The 23,511-nt window shown below is 36.4% G+C and overlaps 1 protein-coding gene across 1 annotated transcript in view; it reads left to right on the forward strand.

Annotated features, from left to right (window-relative positions):
- The window catches only part of LOC106867327 (rap guanine nucleotide exchange factor 4), an 828,140-nt gene extending 809,206 nt beyond the window's left edge, over positions 1-18,934 (forward strand). The window contains exons 24-28 of the mRNA XM_089350109.1: positions 4,874-5,012; positions 6,305-6,369; positions 7,548-7,602; positions 11,841-11,898; positions 15,207-18,934. Of these exons, the coding sequence (XP_089206235.1) occupies positions 4,874-5,012; positions 6,305-6,369; positions 7,548-7,602; positions 11,841-11,898; positions 15,207-15,279 (390 nt within the window). The 3' untranslated portion in view covers positions 15,280-18,934. The remainder of the gene's footprint in view (positions 1-4,873; positions 5,013-6,304; positions 6,370-7,547; positions 7,603-11,840; positions 11,899-15,206) is intronic.
- Positions 18,935-23,511: the final 4,577 nt, after the last annotated feature.

The raw sequence follows: 23,511 nt of genomic DNA on the forward strand, positions 1-23,511 counted from the left end.
TTTTTAATTACCATTATATCTAGAAATGGTAATTTGCTACTGTTCATATATATATATATATATATATATATATATATATATATATATATGTATATATATATATATATATATATGTATATATATATATATATATATATATATATATATATATATATATATATATATATATATATATATATATATATATATATATATATATATATATATATATATATATATATACATATATACATATATAGATATATATATATATATATATATATATATATATAGTAGAAATGGCTCAGTGGTAAGAGCATCAGGCTCACAATCATGCAGTAGCTAGTTCAATTCCTGGACCTGGCTGTGTATTGTGTTTTTGCGCAAGACACTTTATATCATGTTGCTCCACTTCACTCAGCTGTAGAAATGAGTTGTGATGTCACTGGTGCCAAGGTGTATCAGCCTTTGCCTTTCTCCTGGATGAAGCATCAGTGATGTGAAGAAGGGAGACTAGTTTGCATGGGCAACTGCTGGTCTTCCATAAACAACCTTGTCCAGACTTGTGCCTCAGAGGAGAACTTTCTAGATGCAATTCCATGGTCATTCATGACTGAAGAGGGTCTTTACTCTTTACTCCTCAATATATATATATATATATATATATAAAGTAGCTATTCAACTATTCAGTAGCTATTAAGAAGCCATTAAGCATTAGGTGGCTATTCAGTAGGGTAATGCTATATATCATCTTGTAGCTTATAGTCCTTTATAATATATTGTTATATATGTGCAAGCATGACTGTTTATAAGTTCAGTCCTTTGGCATGGCACCATTGGCAGGTATCTGCTACTCTAGCTCTGGGTCAACAAAAGCCTTATGAGTAGATTAAGTAGACTGAAACTCAAAGAGGCCCATTCTGTGCATGTGTGTGTGTGTGTGTGTGTGTGTGTGTGTGTGTGTGCACGCATGCACATATGTGTGTTTGGCTTGCACCGCTGCTTAACAACTGATGTTGGTTTGCTTACATCCTCTTAACTTGGCAGTTTGGCATTAGAGACCAATAAAATAAGTACCAGGCTTAAAAGAAAATAAGTACTGAACTCGATTCATTTGAATAAAACCCTTCAAGGCAGTGCCCCAGTGTGGCCACAATCCAGTGACTGAAACAAGAAAGTAAAAAAAAAATATAAAAGCTTATGCATATAAATGTGCATGTGTGTGAATGTGTGTGTGTGTGTGTAAAGGTAAGGTCCAAGGCTCAAGGTGTAGGAAGTTAGTGAGCTTCAAGCAGTCTGTAGAAGGTACAAAAAATAACTTTCAGGAACAATTGTTGGGGCAAGTGAAATCGAAATCGAAATCGAAATTGAACCATACTCGATGACTGGCACCTGCACCAGTGGAGCACTAACAGCACTGTCCGAGCGTGTTCATTGCCAGAGCAGCTGTCTGGCTTCTGTGCTAGTGGCCCGTAAATAGCACCATTTGAGCGTAATGGTTACCAGCGTTGCCTTCTAGCACTTGTGCTGGTGGCACATTAGAAAATCATTCGAGCAAGGTCATTGCCAGTGCCGCTGGACTGGCTCCCATGCAGGTGGCATGTAAAAAACACCTTTTTGAGCGTGGCCGTCGCCAGTACCGTGTGACTGGCCCTTGTGCCGGTGGCACGTAAAAGCACCCACTACACTCTCGGAGTGGTTGGCGTTAGGAAGGGCATCCAGCTGTAGAAACTCTGCCAGATCAGATTGGAGCCTGGTGCAGCCTTCTGGCTTGCCAGTCCTCAGTCAAATCGTCCAACCCATGCTAGCATGGAAAGCGGACGTTAAACGATGATGATGATGATGATGATGAAGGATGTAAAGGGCTATTACTACCTCTGAAGTTCTGCTAGCTATGAAACATATGTAACCTGCATTTTCATTATTCTATTCCCTAATTTTGGATGTATACATATATATGTGGGGGGGGGGATGTTAGTCAAGGAGGGAAGACATGCATATAAGCATATGTATATATATGATATCCAAAAGTTGACAATCTGAAATTTATCCCAGGTTAGGCTGTTAACTTATCTTAAGGGTAAAACTGAGAGTAAGATGTCAGCTTTTGATACAATATACATATCAATCCATTGTACCCAATGCATTGAATGTTATATCAGACAATATTTGCATCATGTAAAATATATCTTAGTGATATACTTTATGAAGGCAGGCGAGCTGGCAGCATCATTGGCACACTGGGCAAGATGCTTAGTGGTATTTCATCTGTCTTTACATTCTATCTCTTTTACTCTTTTACTTGTTTCAGTCATTTTGACTACAGCCATGCTGGAGCACTGCCTTTAGTCGAGAAAATCGAACCCAGGACTTATTCTTTGTAAGCCTAGTACTTATTTTATCGGTCTCTTTTTTGCCAAACCGCTAAGTTATGGGGACGTAAACACACCAGCATCGGTTGTCAAGCGACGGTGGGAGAACGAACACAGACACACAAACACACATACACATATATATATACATATATATGACGGGCTTCTTTTAGTTTCCGTCTACCAAATCCACTCACAAGGCTTTGGTCAGCCTGAGGCTATAGTAGAAGACACTTGCCCAAGGTGCCATGCAGTGGGACTGAACCCGGAACCATATGGTTGGTAAGCAAGCTACTTACCACACAGCCACTCCTGCGCCTATGTTCAAATTATGCCAAGGTTGACTTTGCCTTTCGTTCTTTCAGGGTCGATGTAAATAAGTACCAGTTGCACACTGGTAATCAATTAGTTTCTCCCACCTCCAAAATTTCAGGCCTTGTGTCTAGAGTCCAAAGCAATAATATACTTTACAACTTTTACATTACAACATATGTATATAAAGGCGGCAGAAACGTTAGTATGCCGTGTGAGTTCAAATTCCACCGAGGTTGACTTTGCCTTTCATCCTTTCAGGGTCAATAAATTAAGTAGCAGTTGCTTACTGGGGTTGATCACTCTTTTCCAGTTTAAACATGTCTCTTGCATTTAGGGATTATACCCAGCTACCATGCTGCATTGCTGTTGTACACAAGCATTGTACAATCCACACAAAGCCAGTAATTTTCGGAGAGAATTGGTTGAGTAATGCAATACCAGTATGTAACTGGTACTTTATTTTATCAACCTCAAAAGGATGAAAGCAAAGTTGACCTCAGTGGAATTTAAACTCAGAATGGAAAGGGACTGAAAAATACTGCTAAGTATTTTGTCCAACATGTTGACAATTCCACCAGTTCACCATCTTAATAATAGTAATCCTTCCTACAATAGGCACAAGGCCTGAAATTTGGGGGAAGAAGACTGAACCCTGAATGTAAAGAGGCAGAAGACATACCACTAAACATTTTGTTTGATGTGAAACAATTCTGCCAGTTCACCTCATCATCATCATCAATAATAATAATAATAATCCTTTCTACTATAGGCACAAGGCCTGAAATTTTGGGTAGGGCAGACGATTAGATTGACCCCAGTATGCAGCTGGTACTTAATTTATTGACCCAGAAAGGATGAAAGGCAAAGTCAATCTCGGTAGAATTTGAACTCAGAACACAAAAACACAGACGAAATACCACTAAGCATTTCACCCGGTGTGCTAACGTTTCTGCCAGCTCAATGCCTTAATAATAATAATAATAATAATAATAATAATAATAATAATAATAATAATAATAATAGTCGTCGTCGTCGTCGTCGTCGTCGTCGTCGTCGTCGTCGTCGTCGTCGTCGTCGTCGTCGTCGTCGTCGTCGTCGTCGTCGTCGTCGTCGTCGTCGTCGTCGTCGTCGTCGTCGTCGTCGTCGTCGTCGTCGTCGTCGTCGTCGTCGTCGTCGTCGTCGTCGTCGTCGTCGTCGTCGTCGTCGTCGTCGTCGTCGTCGTCGTCGTCGTCGTCGTCGTCGTCGTCGTCGTCGTCGTCGTCGTCGTCGTCGTCGTCGTCGTCGTCATTATTGTCATTGTTATTGTTATTGTTATTGTTATTATTTGAAATTTTGGCACAAGGCTAGTAATTTCAGGGGAGAGAGTAAGTTGATTACATCAATTTCAGTACTCAACAGGTACTTATTTTATCAACCCTGAAAGGATGTCAGGCAAAGCTGACCTTGGCAACTTTGCCTTGCAACTTTGCCTTGGCAACTTTGCCTTGGCAACTTTGCCAGGGTTGATAAAATAAGAACCAGTTGAGTAATGATAATAATTCTTTTTTTCTGTAAGCATATGGCCAGAAATTTTAGGGAAGGAGTCTCGTTGATTACATCAACCCCAGTGCTTGACTGCTACTTATTTTATTGACTCTGAAAGGATGAAAGGCAAAGTCAACCTTGGTGAAATTAGAACTCAGAATATAAAGATGGATGAAATACTGCTAAGCCTTTTGTCCAGCGTGCAAATGATTCTGCCATCCTGCCAGCTCACTGCCTTCACAACAACAACAATAGCAATAATAATAATCCTTTCTACTAAAGGCACAAGGCCTGAAATTATGTCGGGGAAAGACGTTGATTACATCGAGCCCCATTTCTTCACTGGTACTTAATTTTATCAACCCCAAAAGGATGAAAGGTAAAGTCGACCTCAGTGGAATTTGAACTCAGAACATAAAGACAGACGAAATGCTGCTAAATATTTTGCCCAGCATGCTAATGGTTCTGCCAGCTTGTCGCCTTAACAACAATAATAATAATAATCCCTTCTATTATAGGCATAAGGCCTGAAATTTGGGGGGAAAGGACTAGTCAATTATATTGACCCCATTGGTACTTATTTTATCGACCCCGAAAGGATGAAAGGCAAGTTTGACAATAATAATGATAGTGAGCTAGCATGTCAGTAAATACTCTATTTTTCTTTTCTTGCTAACTCACAGAAACTTCCAGGGAAGTTAAAAAAGATGTTTTCAGAGTTTGAAACCATTATGGACCCTTCTCGGAACCATCGTGTCTACAGACTGTCCATTTCAAAGATGCGTCCGCCGATCATCCCATTCATGCCTCTAATGATGAAAGGTAAGTGAGTTACTGTCTCCACCTCTGCACCCTGTTCATCTTTGTCTAAGAGTCATCAGTGTCACCCTCACCACCACCTTCACCTTTTTCTTTGTTTTCTTTATTCAGCCCAAGGTCAGCTATGACCATCTCTTCATATTTGTTCAATGTATATTTTGAAAAATTATAGTATTTGATTTGTAGGAGATTGATCAAGGCTGTGTATAGATTCTTATGTAGCATCACATGTTCTTAGCATGGAGCATTCCATGGACCTTTGTATCACAGCAAGTCTTTGTTCTACCTTCTTGACAGTAGTTCAAGTCTCATTTGTGTAGATAAGATGATGTCATTGAAGAGATTGGCAGATAGGGTCTTGTCCAGCTTTTCTCTGGGCCTCTCTTTAACTGAGACAAACACCTTCCATTCTGCTCTCTCTGCTTGAGATTTCAGCATTCATATCTTGACATATTTAATACCAGTCCTAAATAGTTGTATTTCTTCACCCCAACAATTTCATCACTACCCACCACTATTCAGCATTTTCAAATCATGTGTATTTTGAGGACTACTGCTGAACTTTGGGTGTCCAGCTCGGTCAACAAGATCTGTGGCTGATCATTGATTTCTGCAATGAGCATGATGTCATTTATGAATTAGAGGTGCTTTATTAACTCACTACTAATGTTGATTCCACCTTTCCAATTAGAGTCTCTGATCGCCCATTTCAAGACATGCTGTGATGAACTTTGGAATGATGGTATCTCTCTGTTTGATGCCATTCCTGGCTGGAACTCTTATGGATGATGACAGCAGACCTACATCCCAAATTCACTTCACTAAGAAGTTTGATGTATTATGACTCAATGCCTAAATGACTCAGTCACATGTGGGGGTAATCAGACCACTCTACGTTGGAACAATAAAATGTGTGTAACCAGAAGCTGCTAAGAATCTCAGGTACCTGAAGGCCGCCAAGAAGTAGAAGAATAAACCTCCAATCCTGCAGATACTTTGCTGCTTCAAATCAGCTGACTGATTAGAGTTCCACCAATTCTATGCTGAAAATCCTTTACATAATAAATGTATCATCTTCAACCCATCAAAAACAGCTGAGGGACTGACTATCCTCTTAGGACATGTCCCTTCACATCCTACAACTAAAATTCCTGACTTTAGTCCCCAAAACTCTTTGATCTCTGACTTATAGATGTGCCATCTCCTCCATCTCACATATATATTTATTCCCTCAGTCACACTGAGGAAATTTCTACACTGTCTTATTAATTTTTATTTCAATTTATCATCCATAGACATGACATTCACTCATGAAGGGAATAAAACATACTATGATGGCCTGGTGAACTTTGAGAAAATGGTAAGGCTTAATGTTTAACTTCTGTGTTTTTGTTAATATTTTTATGTTACTTCCTCAGGTAACTATGTATAGTGTGTGGGTGTGTATATATATATATATATATATCTATATATATATATATATATAATGCATACACATGCAAGCATACATGCATACATACATACATACAGCTGCCTTCCATTTTCATGTTTAATACAATTCACTTCAAGTTTCCTTTAAATTATACCCTCTACTCTGGGGTGTATCTCAAAATTCATCACCATTTCACACCATATTTTCCTTAACTCTCTACTGCAACTCTTTAGTATCTCAGGCATAGCATCATTGCATTCTTCTTCTATCTTTACATTCTTCTTCTATCTTTACATTCTTCTTCTATCTTTACATTCTTCTTCTATCTTTACATTCTTCTTCTATCTTTACATTCTTCTTCTATCTTTACATTCTTCTTCTATCTTTACATTCTTCTTCTATCTTTACATTCTTCTTCTATCTTTACATTCTTCTTCTATCTTTACATTCTTCTTCTATCTTTACATTCCAAGTTCATATTCCACCGAGGTTGACTTTGCTTTTCATCCTTTTGGTGTCGATAAAATAAATACCAGTGGAGCATTGTGGGGTGATATAATTGATTAACCCACTTCCCTGAACTTTCTGATCTTGTGTCAAAATTTGAAACCAATTACATTAAAATCATCAGACCCTTTCCTTCACACTTTCATGTAACTATCTAACTTGTGAGCTATCCCACTACTCCTAAGTTTCTCTACACTTTAGTTTACATAAGGCCTTCACTATTACAAGACCTGATTATGTAAAATCTGAACATTGTCATCATATGTCTTCCTTCAGCTATATCCTTCACTCTCTAACTTATCTCATCTCTGAGCTGTCTACACCAAGCATCTCTTGACATACATCAACGCTAGAGAACTTCTCCAAACTTTCACCAAACAACCCTAAATACCTTGAAGATGTAACTGTAGAGGAGACTGAAATAGTCTCTGATCATGTGTCTGCTAGACAATAGTTGACCAGCAGCCAAACAACAATAACAGTCTAAAGACTACATTCGTTCCCTTTCACTAATCATGATATCTCTCTTATATCATCTTTTGTTTAGATTCATGTCATTAACACCTCAGTCTAATTAATTTGTTTTTCATTTCCATTAGCATATGATTGCTCAGACGTTGAGAACTGTAAGATGCTGCCGAAGTATGCCACTAAGTAAGTACCAAATTTTTTCGTTTGTTTTATTTTTGTCAAATCTTTCTTAAATGCCATCATGGTTATATTTCTAATGAGCTGACCAACTTTGAGTTTTAATTAATTTTGAATATAATCAAGTTTTAGAAAAAGTTTATTATAATATCTGTAATTTTATATATGAGAAATTGTTTATCTGGTACCATGACAACACTGATGTAGCAGACCTTCCAACCATGACTGTTCCAATGTAAAACAAAGCTCTTTGCTCAAGAACACAACACACCACCTGGTCCAGGGATCAAACCCCCCCACACACACACACACACATATATATATACATACATACATTCATACATACATATATATATATATATATATATATATATATATATAAAATCAAGACAAAAAATGGAACAAGAACATAACAGGCAACAACAAAACATTCGGACAGTAGATGATACAAAAGAGGACAGGAAAAAACAAGGACAGGACATTCAGAGCTTTCAATCTTCAGTTGAGAAGCAGATCGTCCCTGCAGTTTCAGCAGGTTAATTTCAAGACTGCTCTAATCTAGCCGGCCCCAAAGAAATCTAAGCTAAGAGCACTAGATTCTTTGGAAGAAATCAAGCGAATGTATACAAAAACAAGGACGTAAAGTAAAAGAACGGAGAAATAGTACACAATTACAAATACAAATAACAGGACATTAACAACAGGTGTCTTTCGACTAAGGACGAATTAAATGAAGCTGGCATGTGTGGAAGTGAAAGCCTTACAGCAGGAACATAGAAGATGAAAGTCATGGGAAGAAATATGAGAGATGCTGCATGGATGGTAGTTGAACCAAGAAAGTAAGGTCAGGCTTGGCTGAACATCGGTCATGTGGAAGGAGAGGAGAGAGTTAGTGGGTAGAGGGATTGAAGAATTAGGGAGGGATGAGAAAGAAAGAAAAAAAGGGGGAGGTAAAGGAGGAGGGAAAGAGATGAGAATGAAGGGAGATATATGTTGTAAATTTAAGTGGAATGGGTGGAATTTCCATATTGTCATCTGTATTCTTTGGCTGTTCTTATTCTAACAGCTTCAGACTCAGATTCTTATTGATAAACTTTCTCTATAGGACACTAACAACTCAGCTGCACTATCCTTTATGAATTCTTCAAATCCCACATCATATGCAAATATTTAAGTAGCTGAAGAGTAAGATTACTGTCCATATCCTGAAATCATGCTTTACAAGTTTCCCCAAGTGCAAAATCTCATACCCAAAGGTAGCTGAAACATTAGGGATGGCTATTTATATATATTTTTGGATGAAATCTCTTGTGAATTAACATCAGATTCCTTGACAACAATGTAACCTTAATTTGACTAAGGTAACTTTGGCACAACAAGTAGCTAGTGGATTACTCCTCATTTGAGTAATTACTACATTTCAGTATGTAATATGGATTTTATCTACTCCATTCCCTAATTCTGGATATATATCATCATCGTTTAACGTTCAGTTTCCATGCTAGCATGGGTTGGACGATTTGACTGAGGACTTGCAAGCCAGAAGGCTGCACCAGGCTCCAATCTGATCTGGCAGAGTTTCTACAGCTGGATGCCCTTCCTAATGCCAACCACTCCAAGAGCATAGTGGGTGCTTTTACGTGCCACCGGCACGAGGGCCAGTTACCCGGTACTGGCAATGGCCACCTCAAAAAGGTGTTTTTTACATGCCACCTGCACGGGAGCCAGTCCAGCAGCACTGGCAACGACCTCACTCAAATGATTTTCTAACATGCCACCAGCACAAGTGCTAGAAGGCAACACTGGTAACGATTACACTAAAATGGTGCTATTTACGGGCCACTAGCATGGAAGCCAGACAGCTACTCTGGCAATGAACACGTTCGGACAGTGCTGTTAGTGCTCCACTGGCGCAGGTGCCAGTCATCGTGTATGGTTCAATTACGCTTTTGATTTCACTTGTCCCAACAGGTCTTCGCAAGCAGAGTTTAGTGTCCAATGAAGGAGAGGTTGGCATGGGTGCCAGTCGTCGGATTTGGTTCAATTTCGATTTCAGATTTCAAATTCCAAATTCACTTGCCTCAACAGGTTTTCGCAAGCAGGGCTTTTAGTGTCCAATGAAGTAAAGATATGAATTAGTGAGAGTTTGTGTTTTTGAGTTACTGCATTACCTGTTCCTTAATTAATATGTAAGCTGAACATGTCACAGATACTTTTAAGCTTAAACTAAAGCAAAAATCAACTTGACACAGTGTAACAAGGCTGCATTTTTGTGAATTACAAGTACAGTCCATCCAACTGGCTGCTATAAAGTTTGTTCACCCAATTTCACTTACAAGTTATGTGTCAACTTATGACATTTACCCAAGATGCCACACTGTGTCAACAAACCTGGAACCTCGTGGACTTCCTTACAATTCAAGAATACTGTGTATGTGTGCAGGTGTGCGTGCATGCATGTTTGTGTGTGTATACATACAGGCGTGGGTGCGTGGTAAGAAGTTTGCTTCCCAGTCTCATGGATCTGGGTTAAGTTCCACCGCACTTTTTTAATATAGCCCCTCGCAGGTGGATTTGTTAGACAGAAACTGAAAGCCCGGTTTGTGTGTCTGGATATTGCATGAAAACGAATGTCCCCGTCATGCAAGCAGTGTCCTTTCTTTCCAATCTTTCTTGCAAAACATGGCGAAATGTTACCTTGTTTGAAAACAGGTGTGGGTTGGCGACAGGATATGTAGAAAAACTGCCCCAACATTTTCGTCTGATTCATGGTTCTGGAAATATTGGACGTGAAAACCATCATGATGATAATGATATAAGTGCATGCGCACAGATACTTTCATACAGTTGTACAATGCTTTCAACATACTTGGAGGTGTATTCAACAAGCATTGTATATTTCACATAAGTTGAGAGTGACACAGCTTAAAAGATTGCATTCGTGGTTTTTAACGCATATAAGAAATTCGGTGGGAAGCGCAACGATTGATTATACTGAATCCAGTATTTGACTGGTACTGTATTTTACCGACCTCATAAACTATATACTGCAAGGCAATATTTGAAATATATTCATTTAACCAGCTAGAGTTATGTCCTCTTCATAGTTTTTAAGTATGTTGACATAATTACGTCCCTTCTAGGGTTTAATTAACAGAATTACTTCCCTTAGAATTTTGTTGGTTCATGAGTTATGTCCCTTTTATTAAAATCTTGATTCGTACTTGCTCACTTTCTTATGCTGATCATTACTAATTTCTATGAACTCTGTCCTTGTGCTGAACTTCATTAAAAATATTAATTCACATCTTTACACTGCAATTCTCATTTCTTTGAAGAAAAGCTATTCATCTCTCCTCACGAGGCACAAACTTGTATTACATTCTTCTGAGAGTTACATCCTTTAGTTGTTACTAACATAAAGCAATTGAATGAAAAAAATTCCAGTTTTAATTTTTGTGGCAAAAAGAAAATATAATTTTATCTCACACGATATTTGACTGACAATTTATCTTTCTCTGACGCTTTATTCAACTTTCATTACTTTTTTGTTTTTTTTATAAGTTTTATTATCCAATAATAGGAAAATATTTAACGATTTGTAATCTTGTCTTAATATTTTACGCATTTTTTAAAAAATTGTGTGATTAAGTGATGTAACAAACAAACAAAAAGAAAAGGAAATCATATGTAACTTTAATTAATTATCAAGGATACAAAAACAGTTTTCACCATTCCATATCATTGTTAGCAGAATCGTTTGAGCATCGGACAAAAAAGTTTGTGGTATTTGTTTCAACCCTTCATGTTCCGAGTTTAAATTGCGCAAAGGTCAACTTTGTCCTTCATCCTCTCTGGGTCAATGAAATAAATCATCATTCAAGAGAGATTGATTTAACGACTAACCCGCGAAATTTGTTATTATTGGGTTGTCCGGAAAGTTTGTGCCGTTTTATGGTAGCTTACCTTTTGACTTATTTGCCATGAAACCACCTCAATTCAGAGAAGAAGGTATTTTCAAATTAAGGGAAAGATGGAGATGCATTGTGCAACCAAATAGTTCATATTTGGTTGATTAAAAATGTAATGGCAAGTATTTATTGACCTTTTTCTTTCCTTTAAAAATCGGCACGAACTTTCCGGACAACGCAATATTTTTGCGGGGAGAAATTATGGTGAGCAATTGAAAGTGTTAAATATATTTATTTCAAACTAACAACGATTTATTCCTTTTGAACTCTTAGATTTGGATATACCAAGCAGTTCTGTGAAACCACCTTTTGAAGTTAAGGCTTATGTAAGGTCAGTGGAAAAAGATAATTCTTTTTATGCATCTTTCCTTTCTCAGTGAATTACTTTATTGCTTGCTTTATATTTAGATTGGTGAATAACCTCGTTGGGGGAGTGCCTGTAACTCAGTGTTGAAAAAATATTACAAGAGACCTTGCTTGAAAATCACTGGTGTTTTGATGAGAGATATACACATACCTAGGTACAGGCATGGCTGTATGGTAAGAAGCTCACTTCCCGACCATGTGGTTCTGGGTTCAGTCCCACTGCATAGCACCTAGGGCAAGTGACTGGACTTGGTAGATGGAAACTGAAGGAAACCCATCGCATATATATATATATATGCGTGTGTGTGTGTCTCTTTGTCTCTGTATTTATTCCCCCATCACTGCTTGACAACCAGTGTTTGGTGTGTTTATGTCCCCATAACATAGCAGTTTAGCAAAAGAGAATGATAGAATAAGTACTAGGCTTACGAAATAAGTCCCGGGGTCAATTAGTTTGCCTAAAAACCCTTCAAGGTGGTACTCCAGCCTAGTCACAGTCAAATAACTGAAACAAATAAAAGAATAAAAGAGTATATATTTCTAACAAATGCAACTCACATGGTTTCATGAATGTCAAGCTATGGAAAAAAGAAGCTTGTCTAAAGTACCACAGTGAGATTGAACTGGGAACGATGCAGTGATTCACAATGAAATGCCTTATAAAAACATCTCAACCATCAACTGCTTTGAACTTATATCTGGTTACAGAATCTTTCGCCATCTAGCTGAGTGGTTGTCTTCACTGAAGACAAACTTCAAATTTGCAACCTTCTATCTCAGTGTCTGAATCACAAAGTTTATTTGGCTTGCATTTTTGCCTGAATGGTTGGTGATAAAGTAGCTATCTGTTTTCCTGAAGTCCATATTATAAATAATTTGATCATTTGCATCCCAGAACTGCAAGAGACTTGGACTCACTTCATTCCATTTACCATAACCTTAATGTCTATGTACATCAGAATAGTAATCATGGCATTATTGCCCAACATGCCTATTCATGTCAACAGCTGCAAAAAGGAGTTTGTAGTTGTCTGTTATCAGAGTAGTTTGGAAGTAGGCCTCATAGAAACAGTTCTTTTACTCAATTGTCACATTTAATTGCAGAGTATACTGCTGTTGTTGTCTTGCCTGAGGTATATATTGCATCAACAACAGATGACAGTGAATGAGGCTGTCTCTATAGTACTAGATGGAGAAAGGGTGGGGAAGAGAGTCTGTGTTATATCAGACAGAAGGGGCAGGTAGCAAGACAAGTGAAGAGGCTTCATCTTTGTTAGGATAGTTTGAGTAATGGTTGGTCATAATTGTTATAGGGGATTGAGGCCACCATTCATGTGACTGTTCAGTAAGAGAGCATTGCACTATGTAGCAATTTTTTTCGTTTTCTTTTTTTTTTTTTGTCTTTCGTTAATAAGTATTATTTCCTATTTGCTTCTATCTAGATATCAAACGAAATGACTACTATTCCCTGCAAACTTTGCTTTTGTGATCTGGACATCAATGTTTTGAAATTGACCTACCATAAAAACCCATGTGATTTGCACACCTGTGTAATTTACGCCAATAATTTTCAGGATGAAATTTGTTAAAAAGAGCTTCTACTCATGTAAAATTTGCACCCACAAATTTTCAGAATTTCCGATATAGCCAGGGGAAAAAGGTTTTCAATTTAGTTATATTTAGCATAATTTCACTTACTTATGACTAGATTTTATTAAATTTTCATTAAATAAAAATAATTTCTGTTTAACAGGTATCATATTGAAAGCTATTAAATTACAAAGTGTTTGTGTTGTTTACAATAAACTTTATTTTACATTTCTTGCCCACAAGAGATTATGTCTGATCTTTTGCATACTGCTGTATGTCTTCTCAAATCACTATCACAGTAAAAGTTGTTGATAAGAATTACCAACAAAAACAAAGCTGATAAATACGCACAAGTGTTGCAAATTAAGTTTAATTACCAATAAACATCATCTTGAATGACACTTCATTCACCCGACAGAGGAAGGTGACCGATCAGACTGATTATATAAACAGAATTCTTTTTCACCTATTCTTGTCGGAAATTTTGATACAGGGTATCGAAATTTTAATCCCTTTCACACTTATAAAATGTCAAGCAAACTTTAAAATTTGTCATTACCATTATTGTCAGTATGGCCAGAATTTATGAATCGTTTACAGTGAAGGAGAAATTAAATATGTTGAATATGCATTTGAGCGTGGCAATACAGCTGCTGGAAGGCATTGTAATCTTAATGAAGCCAATGTTCAAAATTGGCATAAACAGTACGACAAACTTAAAACTGTACCTAGTAAATAAACGAAAATAAAAACAGACAATCACAATTATCCTTATCATTACATTTTTTTACAATCAGGAATATCCATATCACTATGTATGCCAATGGTGTTCCATTGCGATAGGTAAAAACTCCAAGCAATGTAAAATATGGCCCCAACCAGCATGAACATCGGACATGAAAAATTAGTTAACTATTCAATGGTTTTAGTAAACTTATACAGAAAAAATAAGCATTATACTATCCAGCATAAATAAAAGTCAACTTCATTATATTTAAGCCATTATTTTTTTCTGTAAAAACCTATTCTGACATTAAATGAGTCAACTTCTGGTATGAATGCTTACATTTTGTACGTCTTTTTCAACCAAAAAAATTTCAAAAAAAATTCTGGAAATGATCTACTCATGTACATTACACACCCACTAAAGTTGATTATTATTTTTGCAGAAAAATGTGTGTAAATTACATGGGTTTTTAAGGTATTTTTCATTACATTTCAGACATTCGGCACTGAGATGCTGAAGCAGAAATATTGTTATAGCAAATTCTCTACTCAATACCACAGATTTGCTTGTCAGTTGCTTGACCATAACCACTTCAGCATGTCCCTTAGTGGCTGACAATATGTGCATCTCTGATCATGAGCAGGAATAATGGGAGAGCATCACAGCCATATGCTGAGAGATATTCTTTAGTGTTTGAATAAATGTAACAAAAGCGAAGTTTGAAGGAAATATTAGCCATTTTTCATACTTTCTAAGGGCAAGCAAATAGAAAATAACAGTTGCTATCCAAGGACATAAATTGTGTTACATAGTATAGTATTTGTTCTAGTTACAGTAGTGTGTGTTTATATCTATTGCCAAAAATTTCAATATACTTGGCAATGTTAAATTATACCTGAACAGCCTATCTCAGTAAAATTCAATTTCTAAAATATGTTTTCTTCTATGTCTTTCAGAAATTTGTGTGTTATGGACAATCAACGAACATTAACACAACTCTCCCACAAACTTGAACCAAGACGAACATAACATTGGTTAAACTGAAGTGATTCAATCTGCAGAGAACTTCTGAATTTCAATCACAGATGACTAACTATCTTATCTTCACAGTTTATAAATTTCTACCACAGACAACTGGACATCCCAATTTCATGGTTCCTGGTTTCTACCACAGAGGACTGGATATCTTAACTTCATGGTTCTTGGTTTCTACCACAGTTGACTGGATATCATAATTCCACAGTTCCTGAATTTCTCTCACAGATGACAGGATATCTTAACTTCATGGTTCCTGATTTCTACCACAGATGACTGGATATCTCAACTTCACAACGACACGCTCACTGATATCTGGTGACACTGGAAAGAAATAAACCAGTAACAGAAAATTTTCTGCATTTTCTCTACAAACATCTTTCTAGATATTAATATGGTTTTAGGAATCAGAGAGAGAAAGAAAGAATGCAAAGAAACCAATTTGAATTCCAGAGAAATCAAAGTGAATCTCCTATATGCAACAGTTTTCAGTGGAGGTGCTTTCTTCTGTGAAAGATTAAGATTGAAAGCTTGAATCAAAAAATGCCATTTTCTTGATATCGGCAAATATTTAATTGACTTTACCACTTCATTCCACAGAAATAACAGTTCATATCATGAAACAACAGTGATACGTATGTGAAAATAGAATGTAACTATATTTTTTATCTGTGAGACAAAAATGCTACACTGTGTTAGGCACTAAAAGTCTGACAACTCTATAGTGAGCCCAGTGACATAAAGCTGGTCATCATATGGCTATTTTTTGACCAATCAATGTCTCTTGTAAGCCATTCACTTCATGAATCTTTTAAAGTTTACAACCAAATATGTCAGGGTCGACGAATCTATGGGAATATGTTCATTCTAGTATTTTTTTATAATTACTCAATTCATGCAAGGCCATATAATTGTTTTTGTTAATTAGATTCCTGTAAATTAGTTTTGGCATTGGTTATAGAGTTCTCTCTCATATTATCAGTGTTTATTGAAATGTTTTGCACTACATTAACTAACACTACAGACACACCACTGACACCACAGATATACACTACTACATTAACCACTGTTTCACATGACCGATAGGCCACTGATTCAAACCTTACATTAACCAACACTATACAAACACACCATTGTTTCACACAGCTCTATATACTATTACACAACAGAATGTGCAATGTGACTTCAGGGAAAGATGACTCCTGTCATATTTCATCCTTAAACGGGGACCACATATTTTATGTAGTAAAATTACTACAATATATGATGGTCAGCTATTGCTAGAAACTGGCCAAATGCTTGAAGTTGAATTCAATATTATAAACCCCTTATAAACTACAGATGTTGCTCCAAAGTCTATAATTAGGGACATCCTTGTCAACAGTATGACCAATATTGCTATTCACCACCATTGCCAACAACAACAATTGTTGTTGTAAGTCTGTCGTAGTCAGTTGTTTGTTAGCCTTTTTTAACACCTTCCCCCAATGTCTTGTATATGCTGTTATATCTATATTGGCCTCTCTATAAATCATATGAAATCCTTATTTTCTTCCCTAAAATAGAAAACAAATCAAATTTATAATAATTTTTCCAGTAATTTTTTTTTTTTAGTAAACTTCAAGTATGGAACAGTTTCATGGGATCCAAATCAGATTATGAATGGATTAGTTTCCTCTAACTGATAAATCTGGATTTGTACTCCAAATACAACATGTAAATTGTGATCTATTCCCAGATAAAACCATATAAATTCAAATCTATACCCAGATCACAGTGCATAAAGCAAAGTTTACACCCAGACTGAATTATCTTAAAAAGTTCAAACTCTCTTCCACTACATTTCCTTATTTGCTTACTAATAAGAAAGTTATGTCTTATATATGTGTACAAGACAACCTTTATCATATGATTGTTATTTACCTGTAACCATCGTCATGTCTGTTTTCTTAATATCAGAAGGTTTTGTCCCCTTGTAGTTGGCATGGGTGGGATAGATGGAATGGGTTATTTTCCTTCATTCTTGACCCATCCTCAGGTGTGCATGATTATAATTTCAGATCTATCTTAGTAACAACCTACATCAAATATTGAAAGTTTAATTAAGATTAAGTCTATAGTTCAGCTTGGCTTGTTCAATCTCCAGTTCTCATCAGATGTCGAATTGTTGGTACATCAATTGTACCAGACTGAATTTGAATTACAAACCTTTATTTCTAAACTGATTGTAATAATGTTCTTTATTCACTCAGCTACTGGTGCACAAACAGTCCAGTTTGGAATGATGTAGACATCCAGGAATAAGACACCTGATGGTTATTGGAGATCAAAACATAGTGTAAACATAGCACAGTAAATAAGGGTTGACAATATAGAAAATAATTATAATGTTATAAATACTTATTACCAAGTCTTCCTTTTGACCCCATCCCACACACTTCAACTCACAGCTCAGGCCTGTTGCCAGACTTTGGTGCCTGGGGGAGCTTCAGAATATTCTGAGTGAGCACTAATTTGTGATAATGCTAAAGTGGAGTTTCAAAATAAGTGTATCACTGTAAATCTGAAGATACACCATTGAATAGTGAGGGGGCAGTGCCGTCCAGTGCACCCCCTTAGTGAAGGGCATGACACAGCTACCTTCCAGTCACAAATTACTATCACAGATCATTCATTCACATGATACACCAACTGTCTTTAGTTCCAAATACATTCTCAGTTACCCAGTAACCAATCAATCATTCTTTGAAGTTAAATATTGCATATTCAGTTAACAATTACTCTTGTTATTCCTCTTCAGTTGCTGCTATTTCCCTCTGTTTATTCTTGGTCATTCACATCTCATATAGCCTCTGCCTTTATTTCTAGAGAGAGATTGTTGTTGTTGATAATGTTGTTAATTCTCTGAAACTCTTCCATTCCTCTTCCAACTTAGCCACTATGCTATCACTTGCTTCATTTGAAGCACTAATTACATCGCCTTGGTAACAAAACCTGTCTACAATTTGCAGCTGGTATAAATATAAACCATCTTACTTGAGTACTAGGTATCAAGCAAGGTGGATATAACATTAAACATAGTAGTAAGGGTATGTTTCAGTGAATGGAATTACACTGAAAAATATATTTGAAACTGAAAATTTGACCTTCCAGATTCTAAAAATGAATGTAACAAAAAAAAAAAAGACAAAAAAAAGAATTAACCCCAAATCTTCATGGAAACACAAAACCCTTGCCCAGATAAATCATCGATTCTAACCAAAGACAATGAAAACAAAAAGAAAAAAAAACCCTTAATTTAAATCCTTTCTTTGAATCTTTGCAATAAGGGTTTTTGTTTGTTTTTATTAAAGGAAAAATTATATTTCATATTTAAACAGATGAATACATGTGAAGGAAAGATGTGAGAGAGAGAGAGAAAGAGAGAAAGTATAATATGCATGTGAGGTTATCTGTTGTTGTTTTCATTATGGTATACCAGAGTACCAAATTGTATTGTTGAACTTTCAATGTGTTATGAAACAGATTGGCTTCAATTGTTTTTGTGAAAGTTTCAATCTTTACCTCACCATTTACAAGTGATGTGTTATGATCAGATCAGTGTGACATTTGCAAATATAAGTAAAACAATTTCATATCAAAGTTATAACTAAGTTGTTTGTTATTTCTGTTCCAATAACACACACCGTATTCAAGAGTTCTGTCATTATCATCATTTTAGTATCTACTTTTCCATGCTTACATGGATCAGATAAAATTAATTAAGACAGATTTTGTACTGCTAGATGGATGTTCTTCCTGTTGCCAACCCTCACCTGTTTCAAGCCTTCACCTGTTTCCAAGCAACGTAATATTTTCCTTTAGTCCGAACAGATTTTTGTGGAAGATTGCAAACACATGATAATGCTTTTATGCCTGTCTATGACATGAATATGATATTTTACAATTAGTGCACAAGGAAACACACATGTATGTATATATAAACAACAGGCTTTTTTTACTTTCTGTTTACCAAATTCCCTCACAAGGTTTTAGTCAATCTAGGGCAATAGTAGAAGACACTTGCCTAAGGTACTGCATAATGTGACTGAACTTGAAACCACAGCCTATCTTTAGATTGATGATTAGCAGTCATACAGTAGCAACAATACATGTCAAGACTTTTGTCACAAATTGATAACAGTAATTATTGCACTAAGTAGCAAGTTCTTGGATAATATAAATGCACTATAAGCATATATCTATCATTGCAGTTGAAGTATTAGCTGACATGGTGTTTGTAACTGAATACATCAAACAAATGTAAACACAAATCTATACAATTCCCTTTTGAGTAGGAAAAAGGAAATCAGACTGACCAGTTTCATTTCTATTTGGAAAAGCTCTTTAGGCATCATGTAGTTGCTTGTTATTTGTCTTGGAAAATATTTTGTGTGTGTGTGTGTACATATACACAGAGTCGCTAATATCAAGAACCCCACTAAACTGGAAAATCTAATCTGCATAGATAATGCTCTACTGGTAGGTATATTAATTTACTGAATAAACAGCATGTTAATGGATAATATTATGAACTATAGTACTGTGTAACAAATTTTTTATTTACTTATTTATTGTCTTTTTTTTTTTGTCTTTGGTCAGTGAGTGTTATTTCCTATTTGCTTCTATCTAGAAATCAAAGGAAATGACTAGTCTTCCCTTCAAACTTTGCTTTTTTGTCCTAGACATCAATGTTTTGAAACTGACCTATTTTTCATTACATTTCAGACAAATTCATCACTAAGTTGCTGAAGCAGAAATATCATTATAGCAAATATTCTGCTTAATACTACAAATTTGTTTGTCAGTTGCTTGACCTTAACCACTTGAGCATGTCACTTAGTGGCTGACTATATGTGCATCTCTGATCAGGAACAGGTGTAGTGGGGGAGTATCATAGCCATGTGTTGAGAGGGATCTGTTGAGGTTTGAATAAATGTAACAAAAGCAAACTTTGAAGGAAATATTAGCCATTTTTTATACTTTCTAAGGGTAAGCAAATAGGAAATAACAATTACTACCTGAAGACAAAAATCGTGTTACACAGTTTAATGTGTGTCATAGCTGTAGTTGGCTGACACCTCATGTCAGTCATAGTTGGCTGACACCTCATGTGTAAATTGATTACACCAGACATAAGAAAATAAAATGTCTGTACAATGTATTTATGGAGGTTGATATAAGCATGCATATTTACCCAATGCATTCATTTATACACAAAGTGTCAGCTAATACTACATTTACAATAGTATATTACAGTAGATTTATATCAAATGGCAATACGCCTTGCAAATTTATATTTGAAATACATATCAAAGCATTATGATACATTACCAATAAATATTTTAGTCCATTTAGTTTGATAACACATCACAACGATTTGTGATACATCTCATAGTTGTGTCATACATCAACACTGCATTTCTGACATCTGTCATATATTGACACATTTCTACAACAGAGCAGCACTACATCTCACAGTTGTGATGTGCACCTCAGTCTTCCATCTTACACTAAGAGAAAGATTGTTTTCCTTCATTATCTCAGATAAGGGACTTAATAGACATGTTAGACTACACCATGAAGAATATGGCCAATATACAAGGTGTGATGAAGGATTGGTATTGTGTGATACAAATGATCTCACCATCTCCAACCCATGTTTTAGAAAGCTGACCAGATGAATACACAGGCCAAATAGACTCCATACTCACTAGAAAAAAAAAAGAAGAGAAAACTAGTATGAACATTAAAAGATTTCCCTGGTGAACAATGTAATACTTAACATTAGTGACATCATAAGAACTAGACAGTCTCAGATATGTAAGACAAACTGGAGAAGGGAAATAGAGAAATTAAAAGCTACTTCTACTATATGTAATCTCAAAGATGTACTAAGTAACAATTTTATAGAGAAGATGTAGGCCAAACAGAGGGTGATATAGCGGCTTATTGGTACAGTCCATGCATACTTAAGAAAAAAAACCAAGTAGGCCTGATAAGTAGCAAAAAACATTACTATGTAGCTACTAAAAGAGAAGGCTAAAATCAGACGTATCTATCGGGGAAATAAACTGATTGCATGAGGTTTGCCAGTGAGAGAATCAGAAATATGAACTGTTCAAGCAAGCCTGTGATTCCAGCCATGACCATCAGGTCTTTCTAACGAATATGAAGGTCTATATCATCAAATATGTTGTATTCTATGGAGCATGGTGATTAGGCTTCTATTTCTAGCAGGTTGAACGACTACCATAAAGGTTTCTTCATTAGCTTGAATTCTATAATTGATCAGTGTAGCAACAGCATTATCAACTATTACACAACAAGCATATACTTTAGAGTGATGCTATGAGAATGGTTATAATTACAAAGAAAATTAACTTAGATGATATGCAGTTTGAGTTTGTGCTTTTTAATGAGACAATTCCAAAAGTTTTTAACAAAGAGCAAGTGGCTATACCTGACATTCATTGACCTGGAGAAAGCCTCTGACAGGATATCACTCTATAATCTGTTGGTCACTAAGGAAACTGAAGAATGCTTGTCATGTGTGGTGGGATCTAGTCAGCAAGTTAAGGAGAGCTAGTAACAAGCTCTGGTGAAATCATTGGTAGATGTGGTGAGATTACTGGCAGGTTTATCAGCTAAGAAGACCTATAAAATAGATTCTTTCAACTTCTGAGAAGGTTACAAGAAATAATTGAGTTTCTCTTTCTAAAGTGACCAAATTATCAATAGAGAATTGTTGTGAAAATACAGTAGCAAAGCGGAAAAAGTCCAGATATCTTTTTTTTTTTTTTTTGGTAACCAAAAAAGATTCTCTTATTTGGGTAAAAGCCAAGTTGAATGACATGTAAAACATGCTTTTTCTGAAGATGTACAGCTAGTCTGCAAAGATCACCAACAGAACCTGCTCACCAAAACTTTGGATCTACTCCTGAAACAATTATTAGTGTTACTACTGAGCAATCTTTAAGCAACTTTGATCATGCTATAATCATTGCCTATCTGTCCCTTATGGGCAGTAGCAAAAACCACAGCCATCTCCAAACTGCTTGCTTTGACTGGAATAAAGCAGACTGGAACTCTTACTGCACCAAACTGGCTGCAATTTTAGAACTCTGGAGATGTGAACACTATACTTCAGAGCATCTTGAACTCAATATGGATAGCATGTGCAGCATCAGTTCCATGTAAGCACAAAAAGCATCCAAAAAGTGAAATTTGGGAGACTGCAGCAGTCAGACTTGCCAGGAAAGAATGCTGTAATACTGAATGGGATCACAGACTGCATAAATCAGATATGAATAGGTAAAAGAGCAATAAATCATTCAACTATCTCAAGCAGGTGACAAAAAAGGGCAGTACTTGAATTTGAGCAGTGCATAGCAACCAACCCTGACAGTAAGGTGTCCAGAAATATGTACATTCAAAACAGAGACCTCACTCCCCAGTTGGTCCTCTTCACAACCTCTACACAAGCCAGATTACTGACAATCCCAAAGAATGTGGAGAACTCATTGCTGAATGCTATGCAGGCATTTTTATTATTGAAAACCAAAACATACCATGTCCACCACCTCTGACACCAAATTCCATAACAACTATGGAATTTACACCTGCAATGCTGTGATGTCACCTTAAGAATAAGTGCAACTATGCCTCTCCTGGTCTCGATGGTGTTACATACCTACTTCTGAAACGTGGTGGGTACTTTTTTCTGCACCAGCTTTCACTGTTCTTTCAGTTCTGCTTTAACAACAGTGCTACTCTGGAGCAATAGAAAACTGCCAGTGTCATTCCTCTGTTCAAAAAGGGTGACCACACATTGCCTGTCAACTATCATCCATTCAGTCTTACTAGTTGCATTGCAAAACTGATGGAATCCTGTGTCAAGAAACACTCTGGAACTTCTGGAATTCTCACAGCCTTATCTGGCCATCGCAATTTGGATGTATCCCTAACTCCAGCTGCTGTGATCAATTTATCGAGTTTCTGGAAGACATCACCCGGGTCACTGATGGTGGCTCATGGGTGGATGTTGTTTACCTTGAATTTGCTAAAGCTTTTAATTCTGTGCCACATAACTGTTCAGAGATGTGCAACCAAGTGAACACCCTCCATTAGGCATCCACCATACTCTGAACGCCTTGCTTCCTTGGCCATAGATACATTATTATTATT

Source organism: Octopus bimaculoides, chromosome 4, assembly GCF_046866305.1.
Source record: "Octopus bimaculoides isolate indiv1 chromosome 4, ASM4686630v1, whole genome shotgun sequence".
Taxonomy (NCBI): domain Eukaryota; kingdom Metazoa; phylum Mollusca; class Cephalopoda; order Octopoda; family Octopodidae; genus Octopus; species Octopus bimaculoides.